We start from the raw sequence: 27,557 nt of genomic DNA, 5'->3' as shown, positions 1-27,557 counted from the left end.
AACCAAAATGATGAATGGATATTGAAAGACATAGTATGAATGTAAATCAAAATGATGAGTGCATATTGAAAGACATAGTATGAATGTAAATCAGAATGATGAATGCATATTGAAAGACATAGTATGAATGTAAACCAAAATGATGAATGCATATTGAAAGACGTAGTATGAATGTAAATCAGAATGAAGAATGCATAATGAAAGACAGTATGAATGTAAATCAGAATGATGAATGCATATTGAAAGACATAGTATGAATGTAAATCAGAATGATGAATGCATATTGAAAGACATAGTATGAATGTAAACCAAAATGATGAATGCATATTGAAAGACGTAGTATGAATGTAAATCAGAATGAAGAATGCATAATGAAAGACAGTATGAATGTAAATCAGAATGATGAATGCATATTGAAAGACATAGTATGAATGTAAATCAGAATGATGAATGCATATTGAAAGACATAGTATGAATGTAAATCAAAATGATGAATGCATATTGAAAGACACAGTATGAATGTAAACCAAAATGATGAATGCATATTGAAAGACAGTATGAATGTAAATCAGAATGATGAACGCATATTGAAAGACATAGTATGAATGTAAACCAAAATGATGAATGCATATTGAAAGACATAGTATGAATGTAAATCAGAATGATGAATGCATATTGAAAGACACAGTATGAATGTAAATCAGAATGAAGAATGCATATTGAAAGACAGTATGAATGTAAATCAGAATGATGAATGCATATTGAAAGACATAGTATGAATGTAAATCAGAATGAAGAATGCATATTGAAAGACAGTATGAATGTAAATCAGAATGATGAATGCATATTGAAAGACACAGTATGAATGTAAATCAGAATGAAGAATGCATATTGAAAGACACAGTATGAATGTAAACCAAAATGATGAATGCATATTGAAAGACAGTATGAATGTAAATCAGAATGATGAATGCATATTGAAAGACACAGTATGAATGTAAACCAAAATGATGAATGCATATTGAAAGACAGTATGAATGTAAATCAAAATGATGAATGCATATTGAAAGACATAGTATGAATGTAAATCAGAATGATGAATGCATATTGAAAGACATAGTATGAATGTAAATCAGAATGATGAATGCATATTGAAAGACACAGTATGAATGTAAATCAGAATGAAGAATGCATATTGAAAGACAGTATGAATGTAAATCAGAATGATGAATGCATATTTAAAGACATAGTATGAATGTAAATCAGAATGAAGAGTGCATATTGAAAGACATAGTATGAATGTAAATCAGAATGATGAATGCATATTGAAAGACATAGTATGAATGTAAATCAGAATGATGAATGCATATTGAAAGACACAGTATGAATGTAAATCAGAATGAAGAATGCATATTGAAAGACAGTATGAATGTAAATCAGAATGATGAATGCATATTTAAAGACATAGTATGAATGTAAATCAGAATGAAGAATGCATATTGAAAGACAGTATGAATGTAAATCAGAATGAAGAATGCATATTGAAAGACAGTATGAATGTAAATCAGAATGATGAATGCATATTGAAAGACATAGTATGAATGTAAATCAGAATGATGAATGCATATTGAAAGACACAGTATGAATGTAAACCAAAATGATGAATGCATATTGAAAGACATAGTATGAATGTAAATCAGAATGATGAATGCATATTGAAAGACATAGTATGAATGTAAACCAAAATGATGAATACATATTGAAAGACAGTATGAATGTAAATCAGAATGATGAATGCATATTGAAAGACACAGTATGAATCTAAACCAAAATGATGAATGCATATTGAAAGACATAGTATGAATGTAAATCAGAATGAAGAATGCATATTGAAAGACAGTATGAATGTAAATCAGAATGAAGAATGCATATTGAAAGACACAGTATGAATGTAAACCAAAATGATGAATGCATATTGAAAGACAGTATGAATGTAAATCAGAATGATGAATGCATATTGAAAGACACAGTATGAATGTAAACCAAAATGATGAATGCATATTGAAAGACAGTATGAATGTAAATCAAAATGATGAATGCATATTGAAAGACATAGTATGAATGTAAATCAGAATGATGAATGCATATTGAAAGACACAGTATGAATGTAAATCAGAATGAAGAATGCATATTGAAAGACAGTATGAATGTAAATCAGAATGATGAATGCATATTGAAAGACACAGTATGAATGTAAATCAGAATGAAGAATGCATATTGAAAGACAGTATGAATGTAAATCAGAATGATGAATGCATATTGAAAGACATAGTATGAATGTAAATCAGAATGAAGAATGCATATTGAAAGACAGTATGAATGTAAATCAGAATGAAGAATGCATATTGAAAGACAGTATGAATGTAAATCAGAATGATGAATGCATATTGAAAGACACAGTATGAATGTAAACCAAAATGATGAATGCATATTGAAAGACAGTATGAATGTAAATCAGAATGATGAATGCATATTGAAAGACATAGTATGAATGTAAACCAAAATGATGAATGCATATTGAAAGACATAGTATGAATGTAAATCAGAATGATGAATGCATATTGAAAGACACAGTATGAATGTAAATCAGAATGAAGAATGCATATTGAAAGACAGTATGAATGTAAATCAGAATGATGAATGCATATTGAAAGACATAGTATGAATGTAAATCAGAATGAAGAATGCATATTGAAAGACAGTATGAATGTAAATCAGAATGATGAATGCATATTGAAAGACACAGTATGAATGTAAATCAGAATGAAGAATGCATATTGAAAGACACAGTATGAATGTAAACCAAAATGATGAATGCATATTGAAAGACAGTATGAATGTAAATCAGAATGATGAATGCATATTGAAAGACAGTATGAATGTAAACCAAAATGATGAATGCATATTGAAAGACAGTATGAATGTAAATCAAAATGATGAATGCATATTGAAAGACATAGTATGAATGTAAATCAGAATGATGAATGCATATTGAAAGACATAGTATGAATGTAAATCAGAATGATGAATGCATATTGAAAGACACAGTATGAATGTAAATCAGAATGAAGAATGCATATTGAAAGACAGTATGAATGTAAATCAGAATGATGAATGCATATTGAAAGACATAGTATGAATGTAAATCAGAATGATGAATGCATATTGAAAGACACAGTATGAATGTAAATCAGAATGAAGAATGCATATTGAAAGACAGTATGAATGTAGATCAGAATGATGAATGCATATTGAAAGACAGTATGAATGTAAACCAAAATGATGAATGCATATTGAAAGACAGTATGAATGTAAATCAGAATGATGAATGCATATTGAAAGACATTATGAATGTAAATCAGAATGATGAATGCATATTGAAAGACATAGTATGAATGTAAACCAAAATGATGAATGCATATTGAAAGACATAGTATGAATGTAAACCAAAATGATGAATGCATATTGAAAGACATAGTATGAATGTAAATCAGAATGATGAATGCATATTGAAAGACATAGTATGAATGTAAACCAAAATGATGAATGCATATCGAAAGACATAGTATGAATGTAAACCAAAATGATGAATGCATATCAAAAGACATAGTACAAATGTAAACCAAAATGATGAATGCATTTTGGAAAGAATTGTAAATGTGAAACAAAATGATAAATGTGTTTGGAAAGAAACAATGAGAATGCAAAAAACAAATTAATGAATGCATTTTGGAAAAGTAGTTTTAATGCAAAGTACCAAATGGAGAATGATTAATAAAAATGTGGAAAATGTTTGATAATCCAGGATCAGATTCTTTACAATGGCTGACAATGCAGACAACCACTGTTCAAGTGATGAAATCATCTCTTTTCTTTGTATGCGTACAATTTGTGGTTTTACAATAAACAATGAGTGAAATTTACTTTGCTGACAAATACCCTATAACAATATTTTTGCATCTTTTCCGGTTGTGGTTGAATTGTTACTTTTTCAAATTAATTGCTGTCTTCTGCATTTTATGTATGAGGTGGTTTGTATGTGTGACCATGGCAGGGAAAAGGAGGACTGAGTCCTTGTTACTTTCTGATCATTGCCTTTTTTGATGATTGATGGGCTTGTATGTGTGGCCATGGCAGGGAAAAGGAGGATTGAGTCTTTGTTACATTCTGATCATTGCTTATTTTGATGATTGATGGGTTTGTATATGTGTCCATGGCAGGGAAAAGGTGGATTGAGTCCTTGTTACATTCTGATCATTTCTTTTTTTGATGATTGATGGGTTTGTATATGTGTCCATGGCAGGGAAAAGGAGGATGAGATAAAGCGTTTGGTAGAGAAGAACAAACAGCAGGCAGACCATGCAGAGAAAGCATTAGAGGACTTCAAGCTGCAGGTCGAGAAAAACCAGAACAGGATGTATGATGAGATGAAACAACAGGTAAGTCCTTGAGGACTTGAGGTTGCAAGTGGAGAAAAATCAGGAAAAGCCAGGCATTTTAACTTTTAAAAAACAGCAAAAGCCAGGCATTTAAATTTTTACAAAGCAGGAAAAGCCAGCATTTAAATTGTTAAAAAGCAGGAAAAGCCAGGCATTTAAGTTTCTAAAAAGCAGTAAAAGCCAGGTATTTAAATTGTTAAAAAGCAGGAAAAGCCAGCCATTTAAATTTTTAAAAAACAGTAAAAGCCAGGCATTTTAATTTTTACAAAGCAGGAAAAGCCAGGCATTTAAATTTTTACAAAGCAGGAAAAGCCAGCATTTAAATTGTTCAAAAGCAGGAAAAGCCAGCATTTAAATTTTTAAAAAACAGTAGAAGCCAGGCATTTTAATTCTTAAAAATTGGAAAAGCCAGGCATTTAAATTTTGAAAAAGCAGGAAAAGCCAGGCATTTAAATTTTTACAAAGCAGGAAAAGCCAGCATTTAAATTCTTTTAAAGCAGGAAAAGCCAGGCATTTAAATTTTTAAAAAGCAGGAAAAGCCAGGCATTTCAATTTTTAAAAAGCAGGAAAAGCCAGGCATTTAAATTTTTAAAAAACAGTAAAAGCCAGGCATTTAAATTTTTACAAAGCAGGAAAAGCCAGGCATTTTAAATTTTACAAAGCAGGAAAAGCCAGCATTTAAGTTGTTAAAAAGCAGGAAAAGCCAGCATTTAAATTGTTAAAAAGCAGGAAAAGCCAACATTTAAATTTCTAAAAAACAGTAAAAGCCAGGCATTTTAATTTTTAGAAAACAGTAAAAGCCAGCATTTAAATTGTGCAAAAGCAGGAAAAGCCAGCATTTAAATTTTTAAAAAACAGTAAAAGCCAGGCATTTTAATTTTTAAAAAACAGTAAAAGCCAGGCATTTAAATTTTTAAAAAGCAGGAAAAGCCAGGCATTTAAATTTTTACAAAGCAGGAAAAGCCAGCATTTAAATTTTTAAAAAGCAGGAAAAGCCAGCATTTAAATTGTTAAAAAGCAGGAAAAGCCAGCATTTAAATTTTTAAAGCAGGAAAAGCCAGGCATTTAAATTTTTAAAAAAGCAGGAAAAGCCAGCATTTAAATTGTTAAAAAGCAGGAAAAGCCAGCATTTAAATTTTTTTAAAGCAGTAAAAGTCGGGCTTTTAAATTTTTAAAAGCAGGAAAAGCCAGCATTTAAATTTTTAAAAGGCATTAAAAGCCAGGCATTTAAATTTTTTTAAAGCAGGAAATCGCAAGCGTTTAAATTTTTAAAAAGCAGGAAAAGCCAGCATTTAAATTTTTAAAAATCAGGAAAAGCCAGCATTTAAATTTTTACAAAGCGGGAAAAGCCAGGCATTTCAATTTTTACAAAGCAGGAAAACCCAGGCATTTAAATTTTTAAAAATCAGGAAAAGCCAGCATTTAAATTTTTACAAAGCAGGAAAAGCCAGGAATTTCAATTTTTACAAAGCAGGAAAAACCCAGGCATTTAAATTTTTAAAAATCAGGAAAAGCCAGCATTTAAATTTTTACAAAGCAGTAAAAGCCAGGCATTTAAATTTTTAATAAACAGTAAAAGCCAGGCATTTAAATTTTTAAAAAACAGTAAAAGCCAGGCATTTTAATTTTTACAAAGCAGGAAAAGCCAGCATTTAAATTGTTAAAAAGCAGGAAAAGCCAGCATTTAAATTTTTAAAAAACAGGAAAAGCCAGGCATTTAAATTTTTGAAACACAGTGAAAGCCAGGCATTTAAATTTTTAAAAAACAGTAAAAGCCAGGCATTTTAATTTTTACAAAGCAGGAAAAGCCAGCATTTAAATTGTTAAAAAGCAGGAAAAGCCAGGCATTTAAATTTTTAAAAAACAGTAAAAGCCAGGCATTTTAATTTTTAAAAATCAGGAAAAGCCAGCATTTAAATTGTTAAAAATCAAGAAAAGCCAGCATTTAAATTTTTAAAAAACAGTAAAAGCCAGGCATTTTGATATTTAAAAAACAGTAAAAGCCAGGCATTTAAATTTTTAAAAAACAGTAAAAGCCAGGCATTTTAATTTTTAAAAAGCAGGAAAAGCCAAGCATTTAAATTTTTACAAAGCAGGAAAAGCCAGGCATTTAAATTGTTCAAAAGCAGGAAAAGCCAGCATTTAAATTGTTAAAAGCAGGAAAAGCCAGCATTTAAATTTTTTTAAAGCAGGAAAAGCCAGGCATTTTAATTTTTAAAAAGCAGGAAAAGCCAGCATTTAAATTGTTAAAAAGCAGGAAAAGCCAGCATTTAATTTTTTTTAAAGCAGTAAAAGTCAGGCATTTAAATTGTTAAAAAGCAGGAAAAGCCAGCATTTAAATTTTTAAAAAGCAGGAAAAGCCAGCATTTAAATTGTTAAAAAGCAGGGAAAGCCAGCATTTAAATTTTTAAAAATCAGGAAAAGCAAGCATTTAAATTTTCACAAAGCAGGAAAAGCCAGGCATTTCAATTTTTACAAAGCAGGAAAACCCAGGCATTTAAATTTTTAAAAAGCAGGAAAAGCCAGCATTTAAATTTTTACAAAGCAGGAAAAGCCAGGCATTTCAATTTTTACAAAGCAGGAAAACCCAGGCATTTAATTTTTTAAAAATCAGGAAAAACCAGCATTTAAATTTTTACAAAGCAGGAAAAGCCAAGCATTTCAATTTTTACAAAGCAGGAAAACCCAGGCATTTAAATTTTTAAAAAGTAGGAAAAGCCAGCCATTTCAATTTTTAAAAAGCAGTAAAAGCCAGAATCTTAATTTTTAAAAAGCAGGAAAAGCCAGGCATTTAAATTTTTAAAAGGCAGGAAAAGCCAGGCATTTAAATTTTTAAAAAGCAGTAAAAGCCAGGCACTGGCAGCACTGATCTTGATTAGTAGATTTTATCATTGATTTTTAATTCATTAAATTTAATATAGGCACCATGAACTTGCCATTAGGAAACCAAGTCTTTGAATAAATTCATTAAAAATATAAGAATTATACATGCAATGACTAAAGTATTAAATTAAACTTATGATTTCAGAGATAATCCAAAGTAGAAACATTTAGTAAACACTTTAATCTGAAATAACTTAAGGCATATAATGTGAAAATAAATGTTATGATAGCATTTGTTTTGAGATAGTGAATGTTGCAAAAGTGTATAAAGTAATATAGTTATGCTTATTCCATATAGATGAAATGTGTCATTGTGGTTTTTTTTTACAACAGCAAATCTTTAAATGAGAATTAGATGATGATTATCCACATGTATTTTTATAAAATCTGTTTATTGCAGTGGAAACAGATTCAGGTGGCAGAGACAATCACATTTCAAATTTGTTTTTAGGTTTCTGTTAGATTAAATTTAATTGGCTTGTCTTCCTTTTCCAAAAATATTTTTACTTTTATATAAATCAGTGTTGCAAAGGTAAATTTGGAAGATACAGTTCAAAATGCACAAAATGGTAATGTTAGGTTTTAATTATGTGCCTTCTCATAATACAGTATGTTTGACTTCTAGATGATGAAGGTGGAGGCAGACCTGAACAAATCCAAGCAGGCAAGGGAAAAACAGGCCAAAGAGTATAGCAAACAGCTTGATGAAGAAAAGGCCAGGCATGAGAGAGAGGTAATCTGCTCTAATATTTTATTCACCCGATCACACACTATTATAGACATTAGTGGTAATCTGCTGTAATGATCAAGACCCCATCACACGCTGCTACAGGCATGTGAGATAGGTAATGTGCTGTAATGCACTATTTACTCCCATCACACACTACTACAGGCATGTGAGATAGGTAATCTGTTGTAATGCACTATTCACCCCCATCACACACTGCTACAGGCATGTGAGATAGGTAATCTGCTGTAATGCACTATTTACTCCCATCACACACTACTACAGGCATGTGAGATAGGTAATCTGTTGTAATGCACTATTCACCCCCTCACACACAACTACAGGCATGCAAATTAGGTGATCTACTGTAATGCCTTGTTCACCACCTCTCACACTGCTACCAGGCATGTGACATAGTCTACCCTACTACCCTAGTCATCCCCTCACACACTGCTACAGGCATTCAAGGTAATCTGCTGTAATGCCCTATTTCCCTATCACACTACTGCCAGGCATGAGAGAGAGGTTCATTCTGCTTTAATATCATTTATGCCCATCACACAACCACCAGGCATGAGAGAGAGGCAATCTGCAGTAATGCCATTTGTGCCTGTCAAACATCAACCAGGCATGAGAGGGAGGCAATCTGCTGTAATGCCCTGCTCTCCTCACTACCACTAATGCCCTGTTGCATCCATTCCATCACACTATTACTAGCCAAGAGAGGTACATAGTCTGAGATAATGCCCTCTCCTCCCCATTGCATAATACCACCAGGCCTGAGACAGATATTTTCCACTGTAATGCTCTCTTCCCCACCCCATCCCATCCCCACCCCATTGTGCACTACTATCATACATAAGGGAGAGGTAATCTGCTGTAATTCCCCATTCCTTGTGTCACACACTACTACGAGGCATGAGGGAGAATTTGAAATAATGCTCTCTCCTCCTCCTCAAACACTGCTATCTGGTATGAGAGAGGTATATCCTCTTGTAATGCCCTATTCTGCTCCCCATCCAACCCCCACTGCATCGTACACTACCATCACACATTATAGAGGTAATCTGCTGTAATTCCTTATTCCTTGTAGTGCACACTAACCACCAGGCATGGGAGAAAATACTTTAGTCCACCTGTTAAAGATCCACCCTTCAGTGATGAAAAGGTGGCCTTATAAGATTGTTCACTTTAAGCAAAGGAAATGATAGCAAAATACACTTATTTGGTGGAGGAGAGAGACACTAAGTTGGTGATGGGGGGAGAGAGAGAAAGAGAAGTATAGGCAGATATGAGTCATAATGAGATAGCAGTTAAGAGATGGTCAGTGTTTTATTGACATCTGATTGGTACTCTGGCATCTTATTGCAGGCACTGGAATTGAAGATGACATTTGAGCAAGAAAAGGCACAGATGTTGAAAGACTTTCATCAACAGAAGGAGTATATCCATGCAGAACATGAACGTGAAATGGAGAGTCTGAAGGAATCACATCGACTTGATGCTGCTGATCTTGAACGCAGGAGTCAGGTCAGGCAGGACAAAGATGCCAAGGTTAGAAAATTACTTTATGGAGTTAGATCAGGCAGGACAAAGATGCCAAGGTTAGACAATTACTTTATAGAGTCAGGTCAGGCAGAACAAAGATGCCAAGGTTAGATAATTACTTTATAGAGTTAGGTCAGGCAGGACAAAGATGCCAAGGTTAGACAATTACTTTATAGAGTCAGGTCAGGCAGAACAAAGATGCCAAGGTTAGATAATTACTTTATAGAGTTAGGTCAGGCAGGACAAAAATGCTAAGGTTAGACAACTGCTTTATAGAGTTAGGTCAGGCAGGACAAAGATGCCAAGGTTAGACGACTGCTTTATAGAGTTAGGTCAGGCAGGACAAAGATGCCAAGGTTAGACGACTGCTTTATAGAGTTCGGTCAGGCAGGACAAAGATGCCAAGGTTAGACGACTGCTTTATAGAGTTAGGTCAGGTAGGACAAAGGTGCCAAGGTTAGACAACTGCTTTATAGAGTCAGGACAGACAGGACAAAGATGCCATGGTTAGACAATTACTTTATAGAGTTAGGTCAGGCAGGACAAAGATGTCAAAGTTAAACAATTGCTTGTTCGAGTCAGGTCAAGAAGGAGAAAGATGCCAATGTTAGATAGATGTTTTATAGAGTTTGGTCAGGAGGAAAATGATGCCAAGGTTAGACAATTGCTTTATGGAGTTGGATCAGGAGGACAGAGATGCCAAGGTTAGACAATAGCTTTACAGAGTTTGGTCAGCAGGACAAAGATGCCAAGGTTAGACAATAGCTTTACAGAGTTTGGTCAGCAGGACAAAGATGCCAAGGTTAGACAATTGCTTTATGGAGTTAGATCAGGAGGACAGAGATGCCAAGGTTAGACAATAGCTTTATAGAGTTAGGTCAGGCAGGACAAAGATGCCAAGGTTAAACAATTGCTTCAGAGATAAGGATCATAAGTTTTCCTATTCAGGATTAATGTTACTTCTAAAATAAAATATGAAAAATTGTATTTACATATTAGTATTTTAAGTTAATTAACATTCTGTTGTTGACTAAAATACTAGGCTCTTGTCATAAAATTCTGTTTGCAGTACCACATAAATTTACTATGTTTGTCTTTTGTGTCTAAGTTCTTTTTTGCTGACATTTTGAATGTAAGATTATAATTTGTATGATTTTATCTTGAAAGTTGGCTCAGTAGCAAATTGTATGTTTATTGTATATTTAGCTTTTTTCTTAACTATGAGCATAATTTGTTAGGTCTCAGCCAATGACCAGTTTGATTACTTGGGTCTCAGCCAGTGACCTGCATGATTATTAAGGTTCTAATCAGTGACCAGCATGATTACTTAGGTCTCAGTCAATGACAGCATGATTATTTAGGTCTCAGCCAGTGACCAGCCTAATTCCGTAGGTCTCAACCAGTGACCAGCATAGTTCCTTAGGTCTCAACCAGTGACCAGCATAATTCCTTAGGTCTCAACCAGTGACCAGCATAGTTCCTTAGGTCTCAGCCAGTGACCAGCATAGTTCCTTAGGTCTCAACCAGTGACCAGCATAGTTCCTTAGGTCTCAGCCAGTGACCAGCATAGTTCCTTAGGTCTCAACCAGTGACCAGCATAGTTCCTTAGGTCTCAACCAGTGACCAGCATAATTATTTATGGCTCAACCAGTGACCATGATAATTAGTTAGGCTTCAAACACTTGGGTCTTAAGCAGTGACCAGCATTTTTTCTTAAGTCTCAACCAGTGACCAGCATAATTACTTATGTTTCAACCATTGACCATGTCCAGTTTGCATATACCTTTTGACTGCTCAGACAAATTCACAGTGCTGGAGTAATCACTTCTGTGCCATGCATTTAGTTTTAATTAGCCTTGCATTTCTGTACAGAGAGTAATGAGACAAAAGCTTCCTGATAACTGTGGATACAATGTCTATAATAGTTGTATAATTCATCAAAACCTGCTGTGTATATGTCTGTTATAGTTGTATAATTCATTGATATTAACTGTGCTTAGTCATTAATAGTTTTATAATCCATTGTTATCAGCTGCACATATGTCTACAATAGTTGTAAAATTTATTTCAGAAAATGTTTGTTTTGGAGTAGCATTGTCATACTCTTTAAAGTTCTTACTTCTGAAGTATCCATGTTGTCCGTATAATTCCATATTATACGTATATATTTATGTAGAAAATCTCTGGGTTGGAACAGCAGGTTTCACAGCTTAAGGATGAAGTGGTGCAGGCAAATCAGCTAAGGAAACAGCAGCTGGTGGAGCTGGGGTTATTGAGGGAGGAAGAAAAACAGAAGATGCAGAGAGACCACGAGACAGAGGTCAGATTATATGTGCACAGAGATGTACATGCGCATGTAGAAACAGACCATGACACTAAAATCTTAATACATTGGCAAGATCTGTCACTTACATATACACAAAGATTAAGATCCTGAGGCCAAGGTCTGAATACATTAGCAGGATCTCTCACTTGCACACATGTACACTCATATTAACACCATGAGACTAAGGTCTGAACACATTGGCAGGATCTCTCATTTACACACATATAAACTCACACCGACATCATGAGACTAAGGTCTAAACACATTGGCAGGATCTCTCATTTACACACATAGACCCTCATATTAATATCAGAAGGCTGAGATCCAATATAAGAGGCAGACAAACACTCAGATCATGTGGCAGACATCAGATAATGGGGGTCAGAAATGCATGCACACACAAACACAGATTATGAGGTAGAGGTCAGATAATTGGGGGCAGGCATTCACACATATACAGAGATCACTAAAGACTATTGGCACAAAACTCTCACACACATTTACACGCAGATCACGATCGAGTGTTGAGTTATAAGGACAAATATTAAAACACACAAAGACACACACACTATGAGGCAAGGTCAGATACCAGAGACATTTTTCCTCATTCTTGCACACACACACACACTCATGCACTTGACAATTAATGGGTGGGCAAGGATTTGCCTAACTTTATGATGGCAAGTTTTAAATGACTTTCAAGGATTAGTCTAAATTTACAATGGAATATTTTAAATGACTTCCAAGGATTAGTATAATTTTACAATGGAATATTTTAAATGATTTTGAAGGATAATTTTATGAAGGAATATTTTAAATGGCTCTCAAGGATTGGCCTAACTTGACAAAGGAATATTTTAAACAACTTTCAAGGATTGGCTTACCCTTACAAATGGAATATTTAAAATGACTTTCAGGGATTAGCCTAACTAGACAATGGAATATTTTTAATGGCTCTAAAGGATTGGCATACCTTTACAATGGAATATTTAAAATGACTTTCAAGGATTGGCCTACCTTTACAATGGAATATTTAAAATGACTTTCAAGGATTAGCCTAACTAGACAATGGAATATTGTAAATGGCTCTAAAGGATTGGCCTACCTTTACAATGGAATATTTAAAATGACTTTCAAGGATTGGCCTACCTTTACAATGGAATATTTAAAATGACTTTCAAGGATTGGCCTACCTTTACAATGGAATATTTAAAATGACTTTCAAGGATTAGCCTAACTAGACAATGGAATATTGTAAATGGCTCTAAAGGATTGGCCTACCTTTACAATGGAATATTTAAAATGACTTTCAAGGATTGGCCTACCTTTACAATGGAATATTTAAAATGACTTTCAAGGATTGGCCTACCTTTACAATGGAATATTTAAAATGACTTTCAAGGATTGGCCTACCTTTACAATGGAATATTTAAAATGACTTTCAAGGATTGGCCTACCTTTACAATGGAATATTTAAAATGACTTTCAAGGATTGGCCTACCTTTACAATGGAATATTTAAAATGACTTTCAAGGATTGGCCTACCTTTACAATGGAATATTTAAAATGACTTTCAAGGATTGGCCTACCTTTACAATGGAATATTTAAAATGACTTTCAAGGATTGGCCTACCTTTACAATGGAATATTTAAAATGACTTTCAAGGATTGGCCTACCTTTACAATGGAATATTTAAAATGACTTTCAAGGATTGGCCTACCTTTACAATGGAATATTTAAAATGACTTTCAAGGATTGGCCTACCTTTACAATGGAATATTTAAAATGACTTTCAAGGATTGGCCTACCTTTACAATGGAATTTTTAAAATGACTTTCAAGGATTAGCCAAATGACAGAGATAATGGATTATACAGATTATATGCTGGGTTAAGAAGATAACTGTTACATAAACTTAAAAGTCTTGAGGAGATAACTGTTACATAAACTTAATTTCATGAGGAGATAACTGTTGCATAAACTGAATGCCTTGACAAGATAACTTAATGAACTTAATGACATGAGAAGATAGCTGTTACATGAACTTAATGTCGCAAGAAGACAAATGCTGCATAAACTTAATATTATGAGAAGATAACCTCCATAAATTTAACATCAACTGTACTGATCTCTTTAGAATGATGAATATTCATGATTTATATGTATTTGCAGATTTGCAGAATGCTTTCTTGAATATTGAATTTTTTCAAAGTTGTTTTACCATATTATTTACTAGAAGTCAATCTAGAGCAATGTTTCACTCATTTCAATGCATTTTACTAATTTTAGGGCTCAGTTTTAACTAGCATAACCCAGTTTTCTAAACTTTACAGGAGAAGCCAAGGGTTGTTGGATTTTGCTCACACATAGAATCAAATCATCAGATGAGAATGTTAAAAAATGTTTATTGAGTTAGTGAACATTTCAGTTTTTTAAAGCTTAAGTATTGTCACATGCCCATTTAAAATTATTTGACTGCCTTTGAAAATTTTACATTGCAAAACATTTTTGGAAATGATCATTTAAGTCTTGAATTGGTTTTAATTTTAATATCTGAAATAGACAGATTTACTTCTGTTTCTCAATACAGTTTTCTAAATGTATAACTTCCTTCCTACTACACAAATTTCCTTCATTCTTACATGCAATAACTTTCCATCCTTCCTACATGTGCATTGTCTTTCATTCTTCCTACATGCATCAGCTTCCATCCTTTCTATACGCATGACTTCCTTTCTGCATGCAAAACTTCCCTTGGTCTTAAAATTATATTTATGGTCAGTTTCTAATCTGTTAGTGTTATTTGCAATTGGTTACCTCAAGTATTTCATGTCTCCTTAATGTCAGTAACACAAATTAGTCAAGAAAATATGACAGAACCATTTATATATGCTCACCATTCTTGCCATATTACATTTCTCTTTTTTAATCATTGATTAGATTCTCTGCTTCTGGTCCAAGAGTGGCTGTCCACGTCATGCACGCTGTATTGATTCTTCATTGATACATGTGTTGTTTATTCTTTTTTCTTTTTATTTCTGATAGTTATCTCGTTACCGGTCAGAACTTGAGCAGCAGCGGTTGGAACTGCAAAAGACACACAGCACCGAGATGGAGCAGATGCTGGAAAAGGTCAGCAGCAAAATTAAGGGCTTCCTTTTGATGATTACATACTCTGCAATATAATGTCAATCCATCTTCAGATTGTGGCTTCTACTAAACAAAGATAGACCATGATCTTCCAGAGCATGAAATAACAGAAGGTCAAGGTTCATGTTGTTTATGGTTGTATAGGCATTATTCACAAAGAGCATGTACCGTTATTTTCTTGGACATAATAGGACCCTGTTTTTTGCAGTTGGATGGGTATTTTACACAAAAGGTGTATGGTCTGATTCTTCCTCCACATTATGTGACTGCATATTTGGGTCTCACTTGTTTGCAGTAGGGTGGACATTAGACACAAAAGGCATACACCCTAATATTCCAGGACAAAATGTGACTGTAGTAATACCTGTAGTTCAATGGACACAAAGACCATATTTGTTGATCTGCCAGGACAAAATGTGATTGCGGTATTGCCTGTTGTTCAGTGTTGCCTGTAGTTCAGTATTGCCTGTAGTTCAATGTTGCATGTAGTTCAATGTTGCCTGTAGTTCAGTGTTGCCTGTAGTTCAGTATTGCCTGTAGTTCAGTGTTGCCTGTAGTTCAATGTTGCCTGTAGTTCAATGTTGCCTGTAGTTCAGTATTGCCTGTAGTTCAGTGTTGCCTGTAGTTCAATGTTGCCTGTAGTTCAATGTTGCCTGTAGTTCAGTATTGCCTGTAGTTCAATGTTGCATGTAGTTCAATGTTGCCTGTAGTTCAGTGTTGCATGTAGTTCACTATTGCCTGTAGTTCAATGTTGCCTGTAGTTCAGTGGACATAATGTATATACACATTGATCTGCCAGGGTATAATGGGACTTGATATCTAGGCCTGTGTTGTTTGAATTGAGTAGATGTTACATAGACCCAAATCTGTCAGGACATAATGTGATTGCAGATCTGGGTCTGTGTTGTTTCTAGTATGGTTGGCATTATGCACAATAAGAAACAGTATTTTTGTGCTTGTACTGCAGATCTGCCAGGACATAATGTGACTGCAGATCTAGATCTGTGTCATTTTTAGTAGGGTGGGCATTACAAACAAGAACTATAGGCCCTGATATGAAAGTAATGTGGGCATTACAAACAAGAACTATAGACCCTGATATGACAGAGGGTGGGCATTACAAACAGGAACTATAGACCCTGACAATGCCCAACAGGAGAAAAGCATAAATGTTAGTATTCAGTAAGTCCCTGACAATGCCCAACAAGAGGAAATCATAAATGTTAGTATTCAGTAAGTCCCTGACAATGCCCAACAAGAGGAAATCATAAATGTTAGTATTCATTAAGTCCCTGACAATGCCCAACAAGAGAAAAGCATACAGAATCATCTCTAACAATGTATTTGCATAGGATATCACTTAATGGGGTTTATAATAAACCATGGTATCTCATTGGTCTTATTTACAAATCGCTTGAGAGAGATATAATAAAAAAATATATCTAGTCAGTCCTTTTTTCATTCCCTTAAGGGGTTTATTAATAAACATTGATATCTGATTGGTCCTATTCATAAATTGCTGAAAGAGATATAATAAAATTATTTCTGGTCAGTTGTGTGTAAATAACTTAAGGGGTTTATTAATAAATATGATTTCTGAATGGTCTTTTGTACAGAATTTCTAACAACCAGATAAATACTGTTTACATCTTTGACCTGTTGTATTACCATGGTAACTAGCCACTGAAATCAATTCTATTTTATTGTAAATAAAGTGTGACCTCACTGTAACATGGTAGTTGAGGTCCATAGAACATGACTGTGTTATAGACCAAATCATGTTATATCCAGTCAAGTCAGTTAGCTGAAGAAAAAGATGCAATTACCTAAAATATGGCTGGCAGGGGTGGGGGGTGGGGTAAAAAAAAGTGGGTGCAAAAATACATGCTTTCGATTAAATGAAAATAAACTAGTCTAAAAAACAATTGTATATTGACAAATTACATTTGTGTAGTACAATCCATAATACTTTAAATAATACTGTACTTGTATATAATAAATCCATGAATTCAAGTATAGATCACATATTATAAACTTCATGTATGACTCTCATCCTGTTAGAAAACAAATAACACATTTATTAAATAAATGGTAGTCCTTGTTTTAATCTATATCCAGTTGTCACTTAACAATTCACTACAATTGTAGCAAGTAGCACAAGACTCTAGCAGTTTACGTGTACATGAACTTAAATTGGCCTAGATTTTGGTCAGCTGGAAACAGCAGCATCTTGCCGATGCTACCCAGGGCATGAGGATATTCATAGGGAAATGAAAACATGTGAACAAATTAAATTTTTTTACAAACATCTTTGCAAGATACCCCTTCTTTAGTTATCTTGAAGGCCATATATATGTGGTTTCAAAAGAATTGAAATTTAGTTTACATTTTATGCCACTAAGTATAATTTTTTTCCTGCAAAAATGAAACTTTCATGGCACAGTAAACGTGTTCCAGTCACTTTGGAAAATGAAACAATTTATCAGATCCCATTGCTTTTATTTAAGTTGGGTGCTGACTTCCTTTGATGAAAGGTTATTTGTTTTTATTAAAGATCGTAGTTGGCTTTCTTTGATGAAGGGTGTGTTATTTAAGTTGCCATGAGGACCAGACATTAAATGACCATTGATTGAAACTGATTTTTTTTCATTTGCTTAGTATTTATCGAGAATGATTGGTGCTTCAGAGGTGATCAGTTTTCTGGGTACATTTTAAAAAAAAAGGTAAATGGCCATTGTTTGGTCGATTGTAGCAGTTACTTTTCTTGCTTTCATAAGTTGATTGCTTGTATCTAGTCCCGGCAGTAGATACACCAAAAAGTAGATCTCCAGGTGTTGGTTTGTTTGTTTTTTTTTATGGTGACATTTCTGGTGGTGAAGTGATGCTGCCTTCCACACCTGCTTCAGAAATATCTTTTAAAAGGGCCAACAGATGATGAATACACAGGTGTTCTGTTCTGACAGGGATTACTAAAGAACATATGAGTGTTCTGAAGGATTTAATTCTATGAGTGAAAAGAAGAGGAATTTTACTTACCATCCAAGTACAAAGGTCAATCAAAATAAATTTTTTAATTACTAGCAAGTTGCAGATAGTCCAACACTTTTTAGTCAAAAAGATTCATTATGTGCCTCATAGTGGTTGATCTCCACTACCAGAATTGTTAAAAAAATTAAAAAAATAAAAATACCAAGATCTCACAGCATACAGTACTCAGGCCAGATGTCAGAATAAGCGGATTATGATATAGCAATGCACTATTAAGGTGGTTAGTCAGTATGAACAATAAATTTGTTATATATGACAATATATAAATTCCAGTGCATCTTATATCAAGTTTGTGGCTTTTTTTATGGTGCCTCTGAATTTCTTCACTCCAAACCCATGGTTTATGTACAAGTTTAAACAGCCAACAGTGTGTGTGTGTGTGTGTGTATGTGAAATCACCAGATGGTATATTTTGCTGCCAGTAAAGAAAATAAATTGCAATTTGTGACGCTGATGAAATCCAGTGGGATCACTGAATAAACTGTTTGCACATTATTTTTTGTACTTTTAAGAAGAAAAAACTTTATTTGTATACAAGATAAATGCTTGTACATGAAAATGCAGGAGCCACACCATGATTGTCTTAATTAGAATTCACACACAATCTCTTTCCCAAAAATGATAAACTTTTTACACATTACTTTTCATAATTTTAAGAAAGAAAAAATAATTTGTTTGTGTAGGAGAAAAGTTAATGTGTATGAAATTTTGGAAGCCTCGCCATAATCATGTTATGTCTGAATTCGTGTTATAATGGAGCATGCTATAGGTAGGTCACACTGTAATTGTGCAAACTTGGTATTTGTGTTTATTCCCATTCATGTACAATAGAGATTTCATAGTTGTCCAGACCTTTACAATGACAGATTCATCAAAATTATCTTAGATAGCCATGGTAGATGAGTTGGTAAGGCATCAGACTCATAAAACAAAAGTCTCAGGTTCACTATCTACCCAGGCCAGCCTGGGCTAGATACCTTGATATGTTGTTTGGAAAGGCACTTAGCTCCCTTTTCCATAGGTCAGACAATAAATGTGTCCAAAGTGCTGTTAGCCAACCAAGCAAGCTTGAATCTATTCAACAGTTTTATGTTGTTGTGGGGTTTAATGCCATTTTTCAGCACACGATAGGCTATACATGGCAGCCAGTATTAATGGTTGAGGAAGAACCCAGGAAAACCCCAGAAAGAACCACCGACCCACGAGAAGCTACTGGCAAGCTTTCTCACATACCAACATTGGCCGAATCTGAGACTCGAACCCACACAGACAGAGGTGAGATGGCAGTGATCCGTAACGGAGAGTGATTTAGACCACTTGGCCACTCGGGGCCCCTTCAACAGTTTTAACATTACGCAGTGAAAAACTATACCAAAATATACGTATCATGTATTTGTATTAATTAATGGAGCCACTTTCCTTCATCAGCAATTAAACATTAAAGCTTTCCTCCTTATTGAGTCTTTCTTTCTTTCTTTATATATTTATTCAATTATTTTGACAGAGTTATGATTGGACTGCAGGTTAGACCTATAAATACCCTCCGTCCAAGTACTAATATTATGATTGTATCATAATTTTATAGTTTTATTCTGGACTCCATAAAATATCTTTTTGCATTTTTGTATTAGATTTATACTTATTCAGTATTTGCACATTTTGGTAGACAGAGTAAGTCAAATTAAAAATACAACTCTATTATTGTCATTATGGAGAGAGCTTATGCTGATGACTGTATTGAATAAGAATGCAATATGCTGATGACTATCTTGAATATGAATGCAATATGCTGATGACTATCTTGAATATGAATGCAGTATGCTGATGACTATTGCATATGAATGCAATATGGTGATGACTGTATTGCATATGAATGCAATATATTGATGACTACATTGAATAAGAATGCAATATGCTGATGACTATTGCATATGAATGCAATATATTGATGACTATATTGAACATGAATGCAATATGCTGATGACTGTATTGCATATGAATGCAATATATTGATGACTATATTGAATATTAATGCAATATGCTGATGACTGTATTGCATATGAATGCAACCTATTGATGACTATATTGAATATGAATGCAATATGCTGATGACTGTATTGCATATGAATGCAGTATATTGATAACTTTATTGAATATGAATGCAGTATGCTGATGACTTGAATATGAATGCAATATGCTGATGACTATTGAATATGAATGCAATATACTGATGACTATTGAATATGAATGCAATATGCTGATGGCTGTATTAATTATGAATATACCATGTCTTTATAATAAGCGAACAGTATGTTGAAACCAAGTCACGTTTTAGAGAACATGTTAAATAGCACCATTTATGGCAGAAATTCCATATATTTGTGGACAATGTCTTTAATATTTCTTTGATTTTCAATTCTAGACAAATGAAAGGTTGAAAGGGATAGAGAAAGAGTACACAGAGAGGGCAAACAAGGCTACTGAGGTAAGTAGAACCTTGCATATTCATAAAAAATCACCTGTTGGCATCTTTATACTTTGTCATTCTCATTGATTATGTTTTGTTTCTTTGATTTATTGTTCCAGTCAATAATGTTAAAGTATTTTAAATACAGAATAAATTCTACGTTTCTATTGCAGAAAATTCCTACATCTCATAGTATACAGTGGTTACCATAGAAACACTCATAATAGTTCCAGAATTTTTTAAATCATTGCTGTCCAAATTTTGTCTATCAGAAATTAACAGAATTTATTTGTAGTTATATTTTTTAAAATTGTTTGTTTCCAGTTATTACTGTACATACTTTATTGACATGATACCATTTGCATTGAATTTATCCACTAGAAAATTTCGTGATATTTGTGAATATTTGTCATTGTATATTACTTCAGTGAACTGTATATTATTTCAGACAATAACAGAGCTTCAAGCCACGGTAACATACCTGCGGGAAGATATCAAGAGGTATGTACATGTTACGAATAAGTAGCATTGCATGTGAAAGTTCACATCTTGGTAATGCAGCAGTATTTAACAGTATGGGCAGACCGTTTTATTTTCTATTCAGTAATTGAGAATAGAAAGTATCCTTCACTCCACAGGAACTTCCCACACTTAACTCTATGTTCATACATTTATAGAAATCAAACATCAATGAAAAAGATTAGTGTGATCTACCTGTGACACTGTTGAGGCTTTGTAAATATATGGAAATGCTTCCATCAGCTCATATGCGACCTTTGTTCCATAAATTAAATTTTATTGAAGGTACAGGTATAAAACTTTGTTAAAGGATAAATCTTTACAAGTAAAGATGTACAAGGGTAGATCTTTACAAGTAAATTTGTACAAGGATACATCTTTACAAGTAAATTTGTACAAGGATACATCTTTACAAGTACATTTGTACAAGGATACATCTTTACAAGTACATTTGTACAAGGATACATCTTTATAAGTACATTTGTACAAGGATACATCTTTACAAGTACATTTGTACAAGGATACATCTTTACAAGTACATTTGTCCCCTCTTACAAGGCCCTATTAATAGAGAGGCCCCTCTCAAGAGAGGTTCATCTCTGAGGAGAGACTACCATATCCTTCACCAGTACAGATATCTCTGCTTACAAGGCCACTCAAGAGAACACAATCCAATGATGCAGGCTGCCATATCCTTCACTAGGACAGGTGTCCTTTAGGACCATCTCTAGAGAGCCCCACCTCATGATAAGATCTTGTCATATCCTTCACCAGCACAGTGGTTCTCTCTTATCAGGCCCATCTCAAGAGAGGTTCATCACTAAAAAGAATCCACCAATATAGTTGTCCCTTCTTTCAAGGCCCTTCAAGAGAGACCCACCCCATGATGAGAGGCGAACGTATCCTTCACCAGTACAGTTGTTCCCTCTGACAAGGCACCTTAAGAAACCCCAACTCTTTGATGAAAGGTTTCATGTCCTTTACATGCACAGTGGTCTCCTTTGATAAGGCCTTTCTCAAAAGAGGCCTACCCCATGATGACAGGCACTGTAATGATCCATACTGTCCTTCTCACCAGAGGTTTTTTCATCATAGGGTTGGCCTGATAAGGAAAGGGGAGAGAACAATGTACACAAACACACCTAAATCATGTTTCTTTTTTAAATATGTTGCCTAATCATACTACTTAGGAAACCTACTACTACCTCGCAAATCCAGCACTCCCAGATACTACTTTTAACTAAAGGGAGCTAAAAGTTGTCTGCCAATCTATGTGGTGGTTGGACAGAGTGACCTCCCTTATGCATAAGAATTGGCAGCAAAGTCTAAGAACCTTCCTGTTAATACATCTGCTCATCCCAAGTAGCACACTCTTGTCACGAGAGGCCTTGCAAAAGCCAGATTCTACATGGAAGATATATCATTACAAGTATAATCCACATATATTTCAAACTTTTTCTCTTCCTATACCAACAAAGTTCTACCTTTACAATTTGCTAACACTTTGTCATCATCACATTGCATGGGAGCCTAAGTGGCTGTACATTAAATCTGGGCTATAGTTATTTAATGAACGTGCCAGCCGCAATGCTCAAAACAACAAACCTGCTAATACACGTGTAGTTCCATTACACATTTCCAAGGCGTTTTAGTAGCATTGGGGCACCAACTTCAGTGATTTTTACTTGTACAGGCAGTATGTGGGCCTGTCTCGTAATGGATATTGGCACACCTACTTTGAATATATCTGTAATGGTACCTCAGTTCCCTTTTATGTGAAGGTTTATTTGTAATGTAGACACTGGTGTATATTTCTGTTTTGACAAGTACAGGTAAGCTTTCTATCCAAATGCATGTTTCTGTGGGCAACACTTGAGTCAGTTTTATCAGCATGAACATTCCATCATATTTAAAGAGCACTTAGTCACTTGCACAGGTAGCCTACATGACTTCACAAGATAGGTTTGGGCTACAATATTTTTATATGTGCTTGTCTTTATGCTCTTAAGAAACTCCTTATATACATATGATTCCATCAGTACTGGTACATACAGGTGAGTTTCTCATACAATGGCATCCTTAGCATCAGAACATCATGCTTTAACGATTCTACCTGTTTTTGCCATCCTTGACCTTCCCTACAGGTAAATGAAATCGACTGCTATCACAATTTTTTCCAGGTAACCATCATTTGGTATAGCTCTGTGTCCACTCTGTATTCAAACAACATGTGCATGCCCACAGGCTTATACTTCTCCCTGCAGGTAGTATGGTCATTATATTTTACATGTATGCTTCATTGCTTTATTAGACTGTTATCAATTTCTGGTTCAACTCTTTAGCTCTGCACTAACATTGGATTCTAAAGACAGGTTGAGGGCTGCAGTTTTATGTTTTGATCTATTTGTCTTAAGATTAGAACTATGAGTAAAGCGCTGAAATGCTCAGCTAAGGATGAAGATGTCACCAGTCTACATGCTGACCTTTCATCAGTGTGAGAATTTCTGGCAGATAAGGGAGGTCAATCAACTCTTACCCTTCAGCCACGAAGAGCTGGACATTGACACACTCAGAAACAGTTCTGGCACCCATTAATGGCAACTCCCTCTTCCTTGCCTCCTCAGGGTTTGACTTGATTCCTGTCTTGATTCCTGTGTTGAAACAGCAAGGGACAGAGCTAAACAAACAACCAAGTTCTGTCTCACTCAGCAGCATACAGTTTACGGGGATCAAGCATTCCACAACCCATCCCATGCTGATAATCATGATGATATCCTCTCCACATGGATGGCCTTTTTCTCTTGTGACTGGCCTAGGCCATATACTATGGATCACGAAGGTCCAAAGCATCCATATTATGGGCTCAATCACAGCCGTGCTTCCAGTGCATTGAACCTGATTTGTGCAGACATTGCAGGGACCTGTCTAAAGCACATACCACCTCAAGACACTCATTCAGCATGAGGCTGTGAATAGTTCCTCTCACTTCAACAGATGTCACTTTGCAATCTCTCTACCCTCTGCCACAAGAAGATACTTTTTACTCAGGGACTGTCTCAAAGTCACAGTTTCTAATTCAGGGCTTTCTATGAGTTTAGTGAGCAGCAGACCTCATCATGCTTTGCTAGTTAAGTCTCATGCATTATAGGAGACCTTAGCCTCACCTCATGCAACCAAGCAGATGTTGTTTGTTCTCAAGTGATCTCATCATGATTCCTAATTATCTGATTTCACAGGAAGAATTAGACTTCCAAACCTCCATTTAAAACATTTTCCACCTTTGATCCCTCCTCCCACTCCATCAGCAACCTGGACCAGAACTGCAGCATCTCTTGATCTTATGATGAAATGGAAGTCTGCAGTCTGAGAGGGTTACGACATTCTGACCTGCCTGCATCATCAGTTTGTCGGCAGTTCTTCCTTGGCCATGCACCAGTATTTCATTTGGAAACCGGGGATGACAAAGCCACACTCTAAATGTATGGATCAGATGGCTTTTGATGACACTTGGCAGTTAGTGTGCAATATCATTACCATGGCATTAATGTTGGACTTTGTCTCTATGGCTATCTTCCAACATGCGGAACATACCTTCTCTTCTTCCACAACAAATATCATGCATGGGAATTGGTTTCAGGAATGGTCCAATTACTGAACAGAGCCACTAAACACACTTTGGCCAATGACGTATCCACAGCTACAAATTTACAATTGGTGGAATGCAACTAGATGCTCTCTGCCTGAGCTTTCCAGAAGGATCAACAAAAAGCCAAGCTAAGAGCACAGCCTTTATCCTCTAACTATCCTTTTCATGGTCAGATTGAAGAAGTCTGAAAACAAGCCACCAGGGAGACCAGTTCCCCTCCCCCACAACTGCAGCATTGATACAGGGAAAGTAAGGACCCAAAGGCCACACATAGGACATAATCCTCAGAAAACCATCCTATCTCAGCTCCACCAAGCGATGCCCACAGTTTTCCAAAGTAGATATAGCACCAAGAGGGTCCTATCATTCATTTCATCATTTCTCTGGGGTTTTATCCTAGACTTGTTTTGGTCCCACAGGCAATGGCACTCTGCCTCTAGTCATTAACATAAGCATACTTAATCAATTCATTCATGTCCCATGGTTCTCATTGGAAACACCACAGTGTATTTTGGAAAGCCATCAAGAGGGAGACTTTGCCATCATTATGGACTTAAAAGATGCATATTTTTATGTCCCAATTCACTAGGCTTCCAGGACATTCCTGTGATTTGCCTACATCATCGTATACCAATTCAGGGCACTTTCATTGGTACTCAGCGTCATCCCCTGGGTCTTCACTCAAATGATGAATCAAGTAATAATGCATGTCTGGACCATTTCTACAGTGGCAACAACAAGTTTCTTGAACGGCATCCTGCAGAAATTTCAGGTGTGTTATATCTAAAACACAACATGATAACCCTTGTTGCATTGCTTACCAGCCTAGGCTTCTCATCAACAAGGAAAAATTTCAACAATTTGTTCACCTAGGTATGGAGCTCAGTACACAGGCAACCTTGATCCTCTCATTCAGGACCAGGTCATTTAAAAATCCAAACCATGTTGGCTTCTTTACTTTCGAGGAAAATTCTATCTGCATGGGAATTCCTTCACATTGGGCTTACTAAATGCAAACCTCATTGTCCTATTTCGCTATTCTCTGTTACCATTACAGATGATTCTTATGTCCCAATGGAGGCCAAAAGTTTGCCCACTGGGCCAACCGCTCACCATCTGCACACATTTGAGGCATCATCTTTGGAATTGGGGCATCCAAACTTTGCTCTGGGTGGATATAACTTGGTAAGTACAACTGCCTGAGATTACAGTCTATACTGAGGCATGTACAGAAGGCATTACATCATGGTGTGGGACTTTCTAAAGAGGTCTTGTCACATGTTCACCACATCCTGAGACACATAAACATACTGGCTGATTTTTTGTCTTGGAACAGGCAACTAATACAGATGGAATGGCCTCTTCATCACTCAGTTTTCACCCAGATATGTACCCAATGGGACTGACCATTGGTGGACCTATTTGGGACAAGGTGAAGTGCCAAACTCCTACCTTTGTCTCTCCAGTCCCAGACTCCAAAGCTTGGGCAGTGGATGCACTATTGCTATAATGGAATGACCTGGATGCCTACTCTCCAGCACTTCTGGTGCCAAAAGCGATACAAAAAGCAAGAGAGTCAGCTTGTCATCTCATCCTCATTGCACCACTCAGATGGTTGAAGTCATGGGTCAGTGGCCTCATCAATCTTACACTGGAAACTCCTTGGAAAATTCATATTTTCCCTCATCACTCAAACAATCACGATGGCAGTTGTTTCATCCCTGCCAAGAGCTACTGAACCTGCATGTCTGGATCATATTAAACAGGCCCTCAGAATTAAACAATTCTCGCAACCAGTTGTGGAGAGAATTGTTCAGGCATGAAGTCATTCCACTCTGAAAGCATATGAAGACAAATGGCACATTTTCTGTCTGTGGTGCACAAATGAACATATCCTGCCTCTCCAGGCATCTATACTGCAAATAGCTAATTTCCTCCTCTGGCTCTATGAAGAGAAAAAATTAACACCAGGTACAATAAAAGTTTACTGCTCAATGATCACCTTTTGTTATCATGGAAGAGAGAATTTCAGACAAAACAAGGACTTATAAGACCTACTAAATAATTTTGAATATACACTGCTGAAACATTAACCCTATGTCCAAAATGAAACCTATCTTGGGTATTAACCTGGCTGAACAAGACACCTTTTGTTTTAATTTCAAGGGCATCTTTGGCACACATTTCATACTAGAGTTGCTTCCTCATGGCACTAGTGACTGCAGGCAGAATTAGCCATATACATGCCCTATCAGCAGACCCGAAGTACATGAAGTTCCAACTAGTCAAGTCAGCTTTACTCATGATGGCATCCTCTTTCATTGCTTCCTTCCACATTTAACCAGACATTCATCATTAAACCTCTGTTTCATCTGGACACATCAGCTGAAGGCCACCTAAAAGACCTAGTTTGGGCTTTGAAGTGGTACCATAATAATACAGCCCTTGCATCAAGGGAGATCACGCCTCTTTCTACCTCTCAAGATAGGACAGGAGTATATATCAACACAGACTTTCTTGTCCTGGTTTAAATGGATTATTTGCTTGGTGTAACATAATTGAGCTAATACCCTTTGAGACTGAATTGGTATTAAAGAAATAACAAACACGTATGTGAGTGACAATAAAAAGATGTAATATTCTCTCACACTAATGATGAAGTAACATGGCATCAAAATAAATACAAAGGTACATAATATGGATCCAATGGAAAACTATGATGAAGAACAGATATATTTATTTGA

General features: G+C 35.3%; 1 protein-coding gene across 7 annotated transcripts in view; it reads left to right on the top strand.

Annotated features, from left to right (window-relative positions):
* The window catches only part of LOC149806290 (centrosomal protein of 112 kDa-like), a 126,831-nt gene that overhangs the window by 79,109 nt on the left and 20,165 nt on the right, over nt 1–27,557 (top strand). For all 7 annotated transcript variants that reach the window (XR_016419885.1, XR_016419887.1, XR_016419884.1 and 4 more), the window contains 7 exons: nt 4,364–4,499; nt 8,008–8,115; nt 9,481–9,663; nt 11,834–11,977; nt 15,029–15,115; nt 20,604–20,666; nt 21,097–21,149. Coding sequence is in view for 3 of the 7 variants with exons in the window: in XM_089951232.1 (XP_089807358.1) it covers nt 4,364–4,499; nt 8,008–8,115; nt 9,481–9,663; nt 11,834–11,977; nt 15,029–15,115; nt 20,604–20,666; nt 21,097–21,149 (774 nt within the window). In the remaining 4 variants the exon portion in view is untranslated. The remainder of the gene's footprint in view (nt 1–4,363; nt 4,500–8,007; nt 8,116–9,480; nt 9,664–11,833; nt 11,978–15,028; nt 15,116–20,603; nt 20,667–21,096; nt 21,150–27,557) is intronic.

This window comes from Sinohyriopsis cumingii, chromosome 2 (genome assembly GCF_028554795.1).
Source record: "Sinohyriopsis cumingii isolate HCF-2022 chromosome 2, ASM2855479v2, whole genome shotgun sequence".
Lineage (NCBI taxonomy): Eukaryota > Metazoa > Mollusca > Bivalvia > Unionida > Unionidae > Sinohyriopsis > Sinohyriopsis cumingii.
The sequence above is the reverse complement of the archived record's forward strand: the minus strand, read 5'-3'. Positions and strand labels throughout refer to the sequence as shown.